The sequence below is a fragment of the Haematobia irritans genome, chromosome 5, assembly GCF_050003625.1.
Source record: "Haematobia irritans isolate KBUSLIRL chromosome 5, ASM5000362v1, whole genome shotgun sequence".
NCBI classification, from domain to species: Eukaryota; Metazoa; Arthropoda; class Insecta; order Diptera; family Muscidae; genus Haematobia; species Haematobia irritans.
The window spans coordinates 76,476,836-76,491,083 of NC_134401.1; the positions used below are offsets into that span (position 1 = coordinate 76,476,836).

General features: G+C 34.0%; 1 protein-coding gene across 2 annotated transcripts in view; it reads right to left on the minus strand.

The window, feature by feature from the left end:
- LOC142239061 (uncharacterized) overlaps nucleotides 1–14,248 on the minus strand; it is a 327,842-nt gene that overhangs the window by 29,726 nt on the left and 283,868 nt on the right. For both annotated transcript variants that reach the window (XM_075310826.1, XM_075310827.1), the window contains exon 6: nucleotides 10,147–11,151. In XM_075310826.1, coding sequence (XP_075166941.1) covers nucleotides 10,147–10,727 — 581 coding nt within the window. In that variant the 5' untranslated portion in view covers nucleotides 10,728–11,151. The remainder of the gene's footprint in view (nucleotides 1–10,146; nucleotides 11,152–14,248) is intronic.

Consider the following 14,248-nt stretch of genomic DNA (forward strand, 5'->3'; position numbering starts at 1 on the left):
TGAGATTTATAGCAGTTACAGTACATTTTATTGTTTATAATCTTACAAAAGCCTTTTTGATCAATTGCATTTAGAATTCGACATGGAATTCAAGCGTGATAGTGTGATAGGAAAACCACAAGTACCTACCGGGTAGGGTTGCATCCCGTCCAAAACGTGGACGAAAGAAAAAACTGTAAGTACACCAGAAATGACACCAAAAGTCACGCAGTGTTAGAAAACTTGATCGTGAACTGAACATATCGAGCGAATGGATGCAACATATGTTGAAAATCGAGCTTGGACTAAAGCCATTGAAGTCCCAAAAAGTGCAACTGCTCACTGAAAAAATTAACACTCTATTGGATAATTCTATGATTTAGTAAATTATGTTGTTTATTTACGTGCGCACTACACTCAAAAAAAAAAAATTACTTGGATCCAAAGATTTTGACCTTCCCTTAAGGATTTTGATTCCGAGCCAAAGATGCGGCTTCTTTAAATAAAGAAATTTTTAGCGACCTATCTGGCTTTAAATCTAGGACCAATAAAATTAAAATTAAGATGCAGATCTTAATTATCTCATTTCATTCTCTTTTCGCGGTTTGTAATAAATCCCAGTTCAAAAATTATAACGGATACTTCAAAGTAAAAAAATGTTTTCTTAATTCCAAAAAACTTTAAACCAAAGTCGCTAAATCCTCAAAATAAGTCTTAGGCTATATTTGAAGCGTTTTTATCTTAGATCTAAAGATTCAATATTTCAGTTAATTTAAGAAAAATTTCTTTAAATCAAAAATGAAATTTGTCCTTAATATTTGGTATATTTCGCATCCTAAAATTTAGGTGGCGTAATCTTGAACATTTATCGCCAATTGCAAAACCTTAGCATTTAAGGGGTCTATGTTTCTCCTATGTTCAATATATAAGATTATAATGTAAGTCAGGTATATTTCAGGCTCACTTAGACAATTCATTCCATTGTGATACCTCAGCTGGGATGAGTAATAGAGGTGTGCACGTGAGTAATAGTTTACTCACGCTAACGCACACTCACGACTGAAAAATCATACTCACGCACGATATTTTATGCTATGTTAGGACTCGCGCTCACGCACACTCATGAAAAGAAAATTTGTACTCACGCACGAAAATGTCGTGACTCACAAAAAATACCGTGACTCACGAAAAATATCGTGACTCACAAATAATTTTGTGATTAATTTACCTTACCGAAGTGTCTGAAAACATGCACTGAAAAAAAACATGTCCGGTTCCAAAGATTTTGTCTTTACAAATTTTGGTATTGATTCCGAGCCAGAGAAGCGGAGAATACAAGTAAGGATACTTTTAAGACACAATTCTCTTTAAAATTTGGGTTTTGTGTACTTGCTTCTAGGAAGCAAATTTTAATTTTTCGCTTTTTCAGCTTTGTTTCTTCTTATGCTATTAAAGTTCTTTAAAAACGTGCTAGCGACAACTTTATTTTCCAAATTAAGAGTCGACTTCCAGTAGAAATTATGGTATGATTCAAGGAAAAAACTTCTTTAAAATAAAGTGTTGAAAAACATGTCCTATATATGAACGATTTTTTGCTTTGTAATCAAGATGCAAAAAGACAACAAATTTAAAGAATTTTTCTGAATTATTAACGTCAAGTTGACCTTAGCCCAACAATTTTTTCTTTCATATTATGATACCCATTTTTAAGTGAAATCACTTAATTATAAGGACAATACGACTTATATTAGAGAAATGCGTCTTCTATGCTAAGCAAAATTTGCATCCGTATTTTAAAGACATGAAATCTTTGACCTCACGACAATATTTTTTTCAGTGTGAGCATTATTAAAATCGAGAGTGTTATTGAACTCCTAACATCCCAGGTGTTACTAAAATTGTAATTGAATTTAACTCTTAAGCGATTTCTGTTGGTGAGCAGGAATATTTTCGTTGGTGTAATTCGTTACTCAGGCACACTCACGAAGATATTATTTTCGTGACTCACGCACGACATTTTGGTTTGTTAATCACGCTCACGCACACCGTTGGTATGAGCGTGACTCACGATTCACGACTCACGCACGTGAGTCACGACCTCTAATGAGAAATAGCATTCTTGAAATTGTAGTGAACCACCTTCGAAAAAGTACTTTTTCATTTGCTAAAGTCGATTTTTCGATAAATTGCTTAAGTTAGCTAATATGCTCTCGAGTATAACGTGTAAAAAAGACCTGAAATTGCAACGAATTACTCTTAGATTTTTTCCACTGTATCAAAAACTTTGCAATACAAAATTTCAAAAAAAAAAAAAATGAACCCTATATTTCACTAAATTCGATTTAATTATATTTTAGTTCATGGAATTATTACTTTTTAAGAAACTTTCCATGACGTTAATAATTTTTTGCATACGTTAGTTAAATTAACCCTTTCACTACCGAAATAAACCTAATGTTAGAAACCTTAATTTTTCTTCTGTTTTTACTAGTACCAACAGCATGTAAAACAAAAATTGTCATTTTGAGATCCTACCTCAATTACTTCACGAGCTATATGCGCTTGTTCTGAAAACTTGATTCTTGAATTGTGACCAAATGGCCCTACGAAAAGAAGCGCTATTTGGCCTATAATATCTTTCAAAGTGTGAGAAAAAAAACACAAAAAGAACCCGAAAAAGTATGAGCTATAGCTTTTGTATAAATGTCCATTTACTAGAAACATACAGTAGAAAAATTGTCTCAAATTTTCATATTTTTCGTTTATTGTTAAAGAAGTCTATAAAATGTATTTTAGTTCTCACCAATATGGAAAATATTTATAGCGTACTTAGATTAAAGTCTCTACTTTAAAATAACATCGAGAAATAAATCTAAACTAAGTGGGAAATTAGAATTTGGTGTCTTTTTCGAATGTCCTTCTAAGTGGACATCGGTAGTGAAAGGGTTAACAAAATCAGAGGAAAAAATAAACACTACACTAAAAAACAGCATGCCCGTTTCCAAAGATTTTGTCTTTACTTTAAAAATTTTGGTATTGATTTCGAGCCAAAGAAGCGGAGAATACAAGTAAGGATACTTTTAAGACACAATTCTCTTTTAAATTTTAATTTTTCGCTTTTTCAGCTTTTTTTTTCATATGCTATCAAAGTCCTTTAAAAACGAGTTAACAACTTTATTTTCCAAATTAAGACTCGACTTCCAGTAAATGTTTTTCAATAAAGTGTTGAAAAACATGTTCTATATTTGAACGATGTTTTGCTTTGTAGTCAAGATGCAAACAGATAACTAATTTAAAGCCAATTTCATTAAATTTAAAGAATTTTTTTGAATTATTAAAGTCAAGTTGACCTTAGCCCAAACATTCTTTCTTTCATGTTATGATACCAATTTTTAAGTGAAATCACCTAATTATAAGGATAATACAACTTCATTGAGAAGTTTGTCGACTTTTGGATAAGGAAAAACTTTATACTAGAGAAATGCGTCTTCTATGCTAAGCAAAATTTGCATTCCTATTTTAAAGACATGAAATCTTTGACCTCACGACAATATTATTTCAGTGTATTGAAGCATAAAGATTGACTAATTTGGGTCTCCCACAAAATAGTTCAGAATTTCTTAAAATTTGTAAATTTTACCAATTTTTCCTTTTAAACTTCGAAATTTTCTTTAATAAATAGAAAAATGAATTATGTCTAATAAATTTTCTCTAATTTGTCGAAAATTATTTACTTAGTTTTGTGAAATCGGCGTGACATCTGCGTTTCTAATACAGTTTAGTTAACATTTTCTAAAATTAATTTATTTTTTTTCCAAAATTTACGAAAATTTTCTTTCCTGATGGGCTCACTGTTTTTTCAGTGTAGTCAATTATCCTCCACAGTTTTTAGGCGTTCAAGAATAAAATTTTCTATATGATTTAAGAAATATGTTCCAATTTTCTATAAGAATAAAAAGGTTTGGACAAGCGTTCATATTTTTTTAATTTATGAACTTAGAAAAGGTAAGGGGTATTACAATATTTTCTATACTCAAATAGTGTCAAAAAAGTGTCAAAAGTGGCAACTTTATACCCCTGTACCTCAGTGGTGAACTTCACTCGTATCAAAGAGTGCTGCCCGATTCCATGTTTAGTCCAATGACAAGGGACCTCCTTTTTATAGCCGAGTCCGAACGGCGGTGAAACCACTTAGAGAAGCTTTGAAACACTCCGAAATGTCACCAATAATCCACCGCTGAAAAACTTTTTGGTGTTTGGTCGAAACTGGGGTTGAACCCACGAGCCTATGTATGCAAGGCGGGCAGGAGTTTATATTTAAGATGGCGTGCATTTCTAAAATAAAATTTGGTTGTTAAATAATTTTAGCAGTGGTGAGTGTACACGTAAGAAAGTAGCAAATAATTCTTCGGCACAATTTTAAACAAAAAGGTATATTTTTATTCTTAGCGATATAGCAATATATTCGATAAAAATGTTGTGGGCTAGTTTTAAATTCATTCATTAGAAAGAACTCGTTTGATTTTAGAGTTTCATTTGATTTGAAAGAAGGTCATTTAAAATGAAAAATATTAAATTGGATTTGAAAAAGGTTTCATTTGGTTTGAAAAAGGTTTCACTTGATTTGGAAAAAGTTTAATTCGATTTGAAAAAGGATTCATTTGATTTGAAAAAGGTTTCATTTGATTTGAAAAAGAATTCATTTGATTTGAAAATCAAGACTGTTTTTCATATGATTGGGTATAAAAATTATATGTTTGGAACTCAAAATTTTTAACACAATATTTTTAAGTGCAAGCATATAATGTTCATAAACTATCATAAAAATGTTTGGGACATATATGTTAATATTTTAGAACATATTACATTTGGGACATAAAATGTTTGTGAATATAATATGCTTGGATGCAAACATATATTAATTTAGAAATAGCCTATAAACATATATGTATTTAGAAATACAGACCTAGAGAGTATGCTGCAAGTAAAAGAATGGATGTAACCAAAAAAATATATACACGAAGAAAATTTCATTAAAATATTTTTCTATCAGTGTATGCCTTAGGTGAAACATAATATATTAGAACAATACAAACAATATTTTGTTTGGACCAATCCTGAAAATATATATGCTTGAAGCAAAATGTGTTTGGGGCATATGTTACAGAAGCGATTTTTTTTTTTGAGGGAGTGTCTGATACATGACATCAAAACAAATCGAAAAAGTGATAAAATAGCGGAGAACATTAAAAATTTATGAACATATTTATTTAAAATATAAAGAAAGCAAGTAACTATTTGTAGTTCTAAAAAAGATATGCTTGGCACAGTACAAACAAATTCTGAAAATATATATGCATAACTAGTTAATTCCAGTTTCTAATCATTTGTTTTCTTGCAGCAAGATATAAATGGTGGTTAAATTGTAAGGGCCGATGTTGAATGCGAATTTTATTTGACATTTCTCTATTTCAGACTTACTCAATTTGAACCATGGAGAGATACACAATCCAACAAGGTGTTAAATGGTTCCAAGAAATCGCAACAGTGGGTGATCAATTTTCGAAGAAAATCATCTTCAGTGATGAGGCATATTTTCACCTCAGTGGATTCGTCAATAAACAGAATTGCCGCATTTGGGTGAATGAGAATCCAAGAGTGATTGTCGAAAAGCCAATGCACCTACAAAAAGTGACTGTTTGGTGCGGTTTATGGGCTGGATGCATCATCGGGCCGTATTTTTTCCAAAATGAGGCCGGTCAGGCAGTTACTGTGAATGGTGTTCGCTATCGTGAGACGATAACGAACTTTTTATGGCCCGAGTTGGAAGATATGGATGTGGACAATATGTGGTTTCAGCAGGACGGTGCCACTTGCCACACAGCTAACGAAACAATGGCTCTTTTGCGCAACAAATGCAATGGCTGTGTTATACCACGTAATGACGATGTCAATTGGCCGCCAAGACCATCTGACTTGACACCGTTGGACTTTTTTCGTTGGGGTTATTTGAAAGAAAAGGTGTACGTCGATAAGCCAGCAACAATTCAAGAGCTAAAGGATGAGATAATTCGGCACATTAACGACATAGAACCTTCATTATGACTCAGCGTTACCGACAATTTGGCCCATCGGATGAAGGTGTGCCACCGAGGTCGCGGCGCCGATTTGGCCGATATTTTGTTCCATACATAATTGAGTAATACCAATATATCATAATAAAATAAAATTACAATAATTTCCTTAATAGTTTGTGTTTTATTCAAAATCAACATAGGCCCTGGAAATTTTAACCACCCTTTATTTAATATAATTGTGTTGGAATACAAATAAGAAAAATGTTTGTAATTTATTTGAATATTAAACCTTAAATAGTTGTTTATATACAAAGTATGTATGTCGATAAGAAATCGTGATGTAGATAAAAAACAGATACTCAGAGGGGAATTTACCCTCTCAACACCAACACAAATTTTCATTTTCTGGTACTCTATTCTGATTGTCGCTCTCTGTTAATTAGTGTAAACACAAAATCTTTGGAACCGGACAAGCCTCTTCACCCAGAGAAGGAATATGATCAAACATGTCTCAAGAACATCATGTTACTTTTTCACAGCGACCATGTAGCATTTTTGTCGCCAAAAAAATATTCTTTTCTCGTCAAAGATAACATGCTTTCCGAAATCAGATACATAATATCCGAGAAAAGAACATGGTTTCGAAAAACTTGCTACATGTTTTCCGTGAAAAAGTAACATTTTGCTCTTGGAACATGGTTGTGGGTAGTCTTTAGTATATACAGTCGAAGCTCTGTTTAACGAATGTCCCATTTAGCGAAGATCCTATTTAACGAACGTCCAAATTCCTAATATTGAGTATTCTAAATAACGAACGGTTGAGCAAAATTTACGTTCGATTTAACGATGACGCCTTTAATCTTAAGAAAATTAACAACAAAAAATCGTCAATATTTGGCAATTGGGGAAATGGTTTAAATCCTTCGGAAATGTCAACAAAGTACGGCATATATTTAGATTCCATCAAATGTGTGCAAACACTTATTCTGTGGCCAGGTACCTAAGGTTAGGTTAGATAGACTAGCAGCTCCGCTACGGGAAATGGATCTACCCCAGAACCGGTACAGGACTACTCCCTGGTGTGAATGGACCAGTCCCAATTCAGGTCGAAACGTATGGAAGGGACCGGTCACTTTAAAACGGGTTTGTCCTTGACGAGGTCAATTTACACTGCAGGACACGGCTTGGACTCATTCCAGAGGACATGACCTGAATACTGGTGTATGTATATAGGACGCGTTAGGAAGATATTACTATGAACACTACCTATGCCACATATGACCTATAAACATAACCTATGCCTTGCCCAGCTTGAAACCGGGGACTAGAAAGAAATTATTGAATTCGTCTAAGAAGTTTGAGCCAAAGGCAATACACTTTAGAAGATGGAAAATTGGGTTACGTCACACCAAATGTTGCATTGACGGTGCTAGTTCCATACATGTTTTTAATTTTTAATTTGTTTTTTTTTTATTTTTATTTTTTTAAATGAAAAACTTAATTTTCTTAATGAAACAATGTTAAATTTTAGGCAACAACAAAAAAAATTAAATTTTCCCGTTTATGGAAATTTATTTCGTGCACTTAATTTCTTTTTATTTGCATTTTAATACTATGTCAGTATTCGTCGTATACGCGTTTGGTTCGATAAACGAAAAGTATGGACCTAGCGCCGTAAATGGTTTGATGTTCTCAGCAGCCAAACTCCAATCTTCTTCTCTCTATTGTCTTTGGTTTGAGCACACATCAAGGCGAATATTGACATGGGTGTATATAGCCCCTCACGAGACAGCGAAACTTGGATCCTCTTTTCAACCTAACCTAACCTAGATATGTCAAATTCATCAGTTTTTAAGGATTATTTAAAGTAATATTTTTAAGTGTCCCTGTAGTACTTAAATTTTTTCTCATATGGTAATAAAAACTACGATTTTCACTAAAAGTTAACTTTTAATATTCCCATTCGATTTAACGAATTTTTCTAACTAACGAAAGAACCTGACAATATATCGCACGTAAAACCGAGCTTCGACTGTATTTCAATGTGAGCCCTCTGTGCCAATTTCTAACGGAGAAAACATATATCTCTTGCACAATTATCTCCTAGCAAACCGAATCCGCTCTACTTCCAGTGCACATCACATCTTGTGTTCGTATATGCATTTCGTTTTAGTTGCTGCAATAATGCACTAATGAAATATGAGTTAGTTCAAGGTAGTTCTGTTTTCCCACAGTTTACATTTTTTCTATGTATAACACCTGACAAATCGCATATAGTTGATTCCGTCCTCTTTTAGTTCCTTCACGCACAGAAAAACCATGTTTGGACATGGTTGCCGCATCCATTTAATGCTTATCTAGAGCATGTAATTGCCTCGAAAACCATGTATTTTGTCTTTGTAAAAATAGTTTTCGAGCGGAGAAAAATGTAAGGTGGCAATAAGCATTTGAATGGTTCTCAAATACCGCAAACATGTTCTATCATTTAACATAAATGATAACATTTGAGACCATTAAATGGTCGGGAAAATCATGTACCTAACCATAAAGACCATTTACATTTTTTTCGTGACCATTTAATTTTTAACTTTTTTGCAGCGAAAAGAATTTTATAAAAACATTGAGCAGGTACACACGATTTTCATTTTGAGCGTCAGTCGTGTGTTGATTGTTTCTTGGAATGGATGGAGAATACGGATTTACTGCTTTGTGTTACTTTATTTATTCAGAAGTGGCACGTGGTTTTATGTGAAGACAAAAAAAGTGTAATTAAAAAACTGTGCCTGTTTTTTGTTCTGCTTTTTGCTATATGGTATTATTTATTTTTATTTGCTGTTACATGATGTCTGCGTTTGTACATTTGATGGGCACGATGTAAATATGGAATAATTATTTATTGTTGAAATTGAAATAAAATATGTTAGAGTGTGTAAAAATATATGATGTTCGCTTGAACGGCATTATAAATACAAATAAACAATGAATTCGTTTATAAATAAATAAAAACAAATAAGTAAAGTTAATTTTGTGTTTTCTTTTCTCAAGGGTGTCCTTTTTCGACGATGAAAAAAGTTTTTTCATAAAGATCAAAACGTTTTAGGTTATGACCATGTTCTTTTAACTAGAAGAAAAACATTTTGAATGAATACCATAACATTTTAAATCATGACCATTGTCTTTTCATACAAACAAAATTCTTTTTATCATTATAATAACATTTTAGATGAGGACAATTATATTTTTCTTAGAACCATGTTCACTGAGCCAACATGGTTGCAGGTGAATATGTTACATGGTCGCCGCATGTTTCATGTTTCTTCTCTGCGTGTTCTTACTGATTTGATTTGGATAGAAATCACAGTTCCCCATTCGAAAGCAGCGTAAATGGAATTACAGCCAATGCTACAATAGACTTGTGTCGATTTTAATGCAATGAATTTTTGTGGGATTTTTACGATCTTAGTAGAATAGCACTTCTGTGGAATAATTATTTTTGGCATTTGGTGGTGTGAGTGTATTAGCATTGGGCTTCCTTGGCCCTTTCGCCCGCATTGATCACATGCGAATACTTCAGGCTTTCGATAATCAGATACACGTATAGTCATTAGCCATATCCAGCCTAAACGGTGATGGGTATTAAAAGCAGTCAACTATGGTCACTGAATGTCGTAAAAAGGGTGTAAATCGTAGAACGATATCCCCTAAAACGTAAAATGGGACAATAAATGAATGTTAATTGCACGAAAGTAAATCTTCACCCGTAAAAAGGGCATCAATGAAGATAGGCGACGCCCTTCATTGTCTCAAAATCAATTAAATTAAAAGGATGACTGCTGTCGAATGAGACAAAGCAAAGGTTCCACCAAAAGTAGTCAAATTTTCAATTTATTTTATGAATTAGTTGAGGAGAAGTAAACTGGTGGCATCTTACGGAAAATCGAATCCGTAAGAAGAGTAAGGGGATTTTATGGGTCAAACTGTTGGTGTATGAGGTTAATGGAAGCAATTTCAAAAATTATGTTTTGGCACAAGTAGGAATAGCTAGTATTTCCTGCAGAATCACTGCTAAGTGCTTGTGTAATTTACTCACCTGGAAGTGGCGGTGGCAATGGGTTGCTTTGACATGTTACCATCCTGGCCGACATTGTCATTAAGCTTTGTCTCCTGATAGGTGCTGGTGTAACCATAGCCATCTTGTGCTTGATACGAAGATGATGAGTACGATGGAGATCCAGCAGCTACTGCTGCTGCCATGGTGGAGCTGGCAAGTTTAACGGCATCGACTACCTTGTTGGCTTCCGGTTCAATGTGAGCTGGTACTTGAGCACTATAGACGTAAGCGGCTTCCAACGTTGGTTTGCCTTTTGTCGTTGTGGCGGATATTGCCTCTGCCTTTGAGTGTAACTCGGTTACTGAAGGCGTTGTTTTGATAGTTGTTGGGGCCAAGTATGCAGCATTGGGCTTTTTGTGTCCTTGATACTTTTGGTCGAAATAAGAATGGCTCATGTGAAAATGTGGAATGGCATAGCCTCCACCGCCTGCCCGATCATCATTGTTATCACCATTGTTGTTGACCGCAGGTGGCTCATCTGAGTAAGTGGGAGGGTGGCCATTAACATTGGGCCATAAGAGGCCGCATGCCAGCACTACAACAAGCGAATTAAAACGCATTGTTGTTGCTGGAGTTGTCAATATTGTCCGAGTCTAGCGTTTGACCCTTTTCGTTTGCTTCCGGTTCTCTTTCCGTTATATACAGAGATACTGTAGACCATGCACTCTCTCTCCACCTCCTTCAGATTGTGCTGTAGAAGGCAATTTTCTTTGTTTTGTAAATTTAAAGACAACCGATGGCAGAGAAAGGGGAATAACCAACAATTGTAGCAATTGGTGCCTCAAGTCGAGCTTTTACTTTCTTAAAAAAATGGTTGTTTGCTTTGTTCGGCCTCTTTATTTTCCTTTGTTTTTGTGGGTTCCTTCTATCAGGATTCGTCTGAAGCGTTTATTTTGTTTCCTTTGTTAGCCTTTCTATTCAAACTTACTGGGGTTTGGGTATCCTTTCTGTCTTATTGCCGCTTATGAAGGTCTTGTCTGCAATCTGCAAGAAGAGAAAAAACCAAACACTTTCATAATTAATGCGCCCATTTAATATAAAAGAAAAACAACGGAAGAGAATAGAATAGAGGAAGAGAAAAAAAAAATGTCTTAAAACGAACACTCAAAAAATCCTATACACATTTGCAACTATAAAAGAATTTTACATTATGAAATCGGGTTTGAAGACAGTTTTATATGACTTGTTGCATTACATTAAAGACAAAAAATATGCAACGATAAAGACTAAAAAATAGTGATAATAATTATAGCATCAACAGTGTCAAACGTAAAGTATTTTTTTATTTTGAATTCGACCTACAGGAAAATGATCAATCCCATGTTCGGTAAAGGACTCGTCCCTGGAGTGTATGGAACAGTGAAGGGTAAAGGTAAAGGGGAAAATTTGCTTTTTGGGACATGACTTGGATTCATTCCAAATTACACGGCCTGCAACATAGAAAACAAGCTTCTCTAATATACATGTCTCCCAAATATATTTTGCAGGAAGCACATCTTACTGTTTCCTTTTACACTTGCTTTTTTAAGCAAAGCAAGTGTAAACATTTAAATTATTCTTTATGCGATCTTTGTAGTTGTTCAGTCTTTTTTCTATACATCAGTCCAATCACTGTTACTAATTAAATTATTTTACAATAAAGAATACTTCATTTTACTGCACTCAAGAAACAGTGAACCCACCAGGAAAGAAAAGAAATTTTAGAAAATTTTGATTAATTTTAAAAATGTTAAAATGAATCGTATTACAAACGCTGATATCACTCCGATTATTAGACATAATTATTTTTTATTTCACTTCTTGAAGAAAATTTTGTAGTATGAAAGAAACAACAAAATGGATTTCAAAATTGCAACAATGTCTTTAGCGCCATACGAAGTACAAAATGGGAGCATTTGTAATAAAATTGAAAAATTTCCTCAATTCTCTAGTATTTTGCGCGAAATGAGAATTTAGTAAATCTGTATGTTTCATTTGTGTTAAATTTTTCCTCTTTTATTGTTCATTTAACTAACGTATCGTAAAATTATTAAAGTCAAGGAAGTCTCATATTGGAGAAATGTGAACTAAAACATAATAATTTCTATAAACTAGAGTTGAATTGGCTTTAGTACCCTGGAGAGTTCACTTGTTCATAATGTTTAAAATCAAACATATTATGTTTCACGTTAGGGCATCACTGGTAGAAAAAAATTTTAATGAAATTTTCTTTGTGTGGATATATTTTTAAGGCGCTAACCATTGCACCACGGTGGCTCCCGTTAGCATGCCCGCCTTGCATGCACAAGGTCGTGGGTTCGATTCCTACTTCGACCGAACACCAAAAGTTTTTCAGCGGTGGATTATCCTACCTCAGTAATGCTGGTGACATTTCTGAGGGTTACAAAGCTTCTCTAAGTGGTTTCACTGCAATGTGGAACGCCGTTCGGACTCGGCTATAAAAAGGAGGTCCCTTGTCATTGAGCTTAACATAGAATCGGGCAGCACTCAGTGATAAGAGAGAAGTTCACCAATGTGGTATCACAATGGACTGAATAGTCTAAGTAAGCCTGATACATCAGGCTGACACCTAACCTAACCTAACCTAAGATGCCAATTGGTTACTTCCATTCTTTTACTAGCAGCATACTCTCTAGGTCTCCCTTTCTAAACACATATACGTTTATACGATATTTCTAAATTAATATATGTTTGTGTCTAAGCATATTATATTTACAAACATTTTATGTCCCAAACATAATATGTTCTAACATATTAACATATATGTCCCAAATATGTTATGCTAGTTTATGAACATTATATGCTTGCACTTAAAAATATTGTGTTAACATTTTTGAGTTTCAAGCATATAATTTTAACACCCAAATACATGAAAGACAGTCTTTTTCGTCCGTGTGTGTATCATATAGTCAACGCAACTTATTTTAAGCTCTTCTTGTTTTGTGTTTATTCTGAAGGTATTCAGGAACAAATAACCCAAAAAGGCGGAAAGAAGAAATTGGCCTCTAAGTATAGAATCGATAACAGAACATACGACAGTTTTTTCCTTGTGTACTCGTAATACTTAAACAATGCTTACCCGAACAAGTGAAAGAAAGGTAGGTAAAAAAATCTTTTATTTTATCACCGCTGTCGTCCGCTATCAAGTCGCTCATTTTGGTGGGACATGTTGTCCCAAACCAGCTCAGATTCGCTGATTGACGTTTTGTGAATTTTTATGGGCTAAAAGAAAAATAAAAACAACACCATCGCCAGCAATCCGCAAAGCTTGTGGGATTTGGGCAACATTCCATGTGAAAAGTTCACGATGCCGGGTGACCTTCTGTTGAAAATTGTTTACTTTACCTAGAATTTGACCACAAACAACGGCAACTTGAATGCAAATTGATTTGTTAATTTGACAACATTTCAATTACATTCGAGTTTTTTCTCCTCTCTCTCTCTCGATATTTTCTTCGCCTTCCTATGGAAGATAAGCGGGAAAGTCCTTTGTTGGGAAGGGATGGGTGCTGATGAAAGACATTATTTTTGACCTTACACCATTGTCAGGCATTGTAACATAATGAAGTTTTGAAGACGCAAAACAATGCGGCATGCGTAGGTATGGTGGCCTTCGGGACATTAATGGTATATCCTTTGTTTTAAGGAAATCCTTTGCAGTAGCAGAGGACTGGGGTATTTGTTTTTAGGAAATACAGGACAAAAAGTTCTATACCTATTGAAGATTATCCACCAGTAGTATACATCTCATTGTTTGGGAATACTGTGTCTATGTATTGATTGAAAATAAAAGTTTTCCAATTTCAGTTCGCCTCCCATACAAAGTGTGGGTGAATATGGCAAAAGTTCAAAAGATTTCACTGGGTAAATTGTTGAATATTCTCAAAGTGAATGCAGTACTTTTTTGGGTGAACTTCTCAAGTTTATAGCGACATCTCCTTAAAGTATTTACGTGTAGTCCGATTTGGTCTAAGCTAAATTTAGTGACTTCAAGTTTTTGTGAATACGTTTGAATATATTAATATTATTAAATTATTTGGGTTTATTTATAGATTATAAAACTAAGTATATATGGCCGATC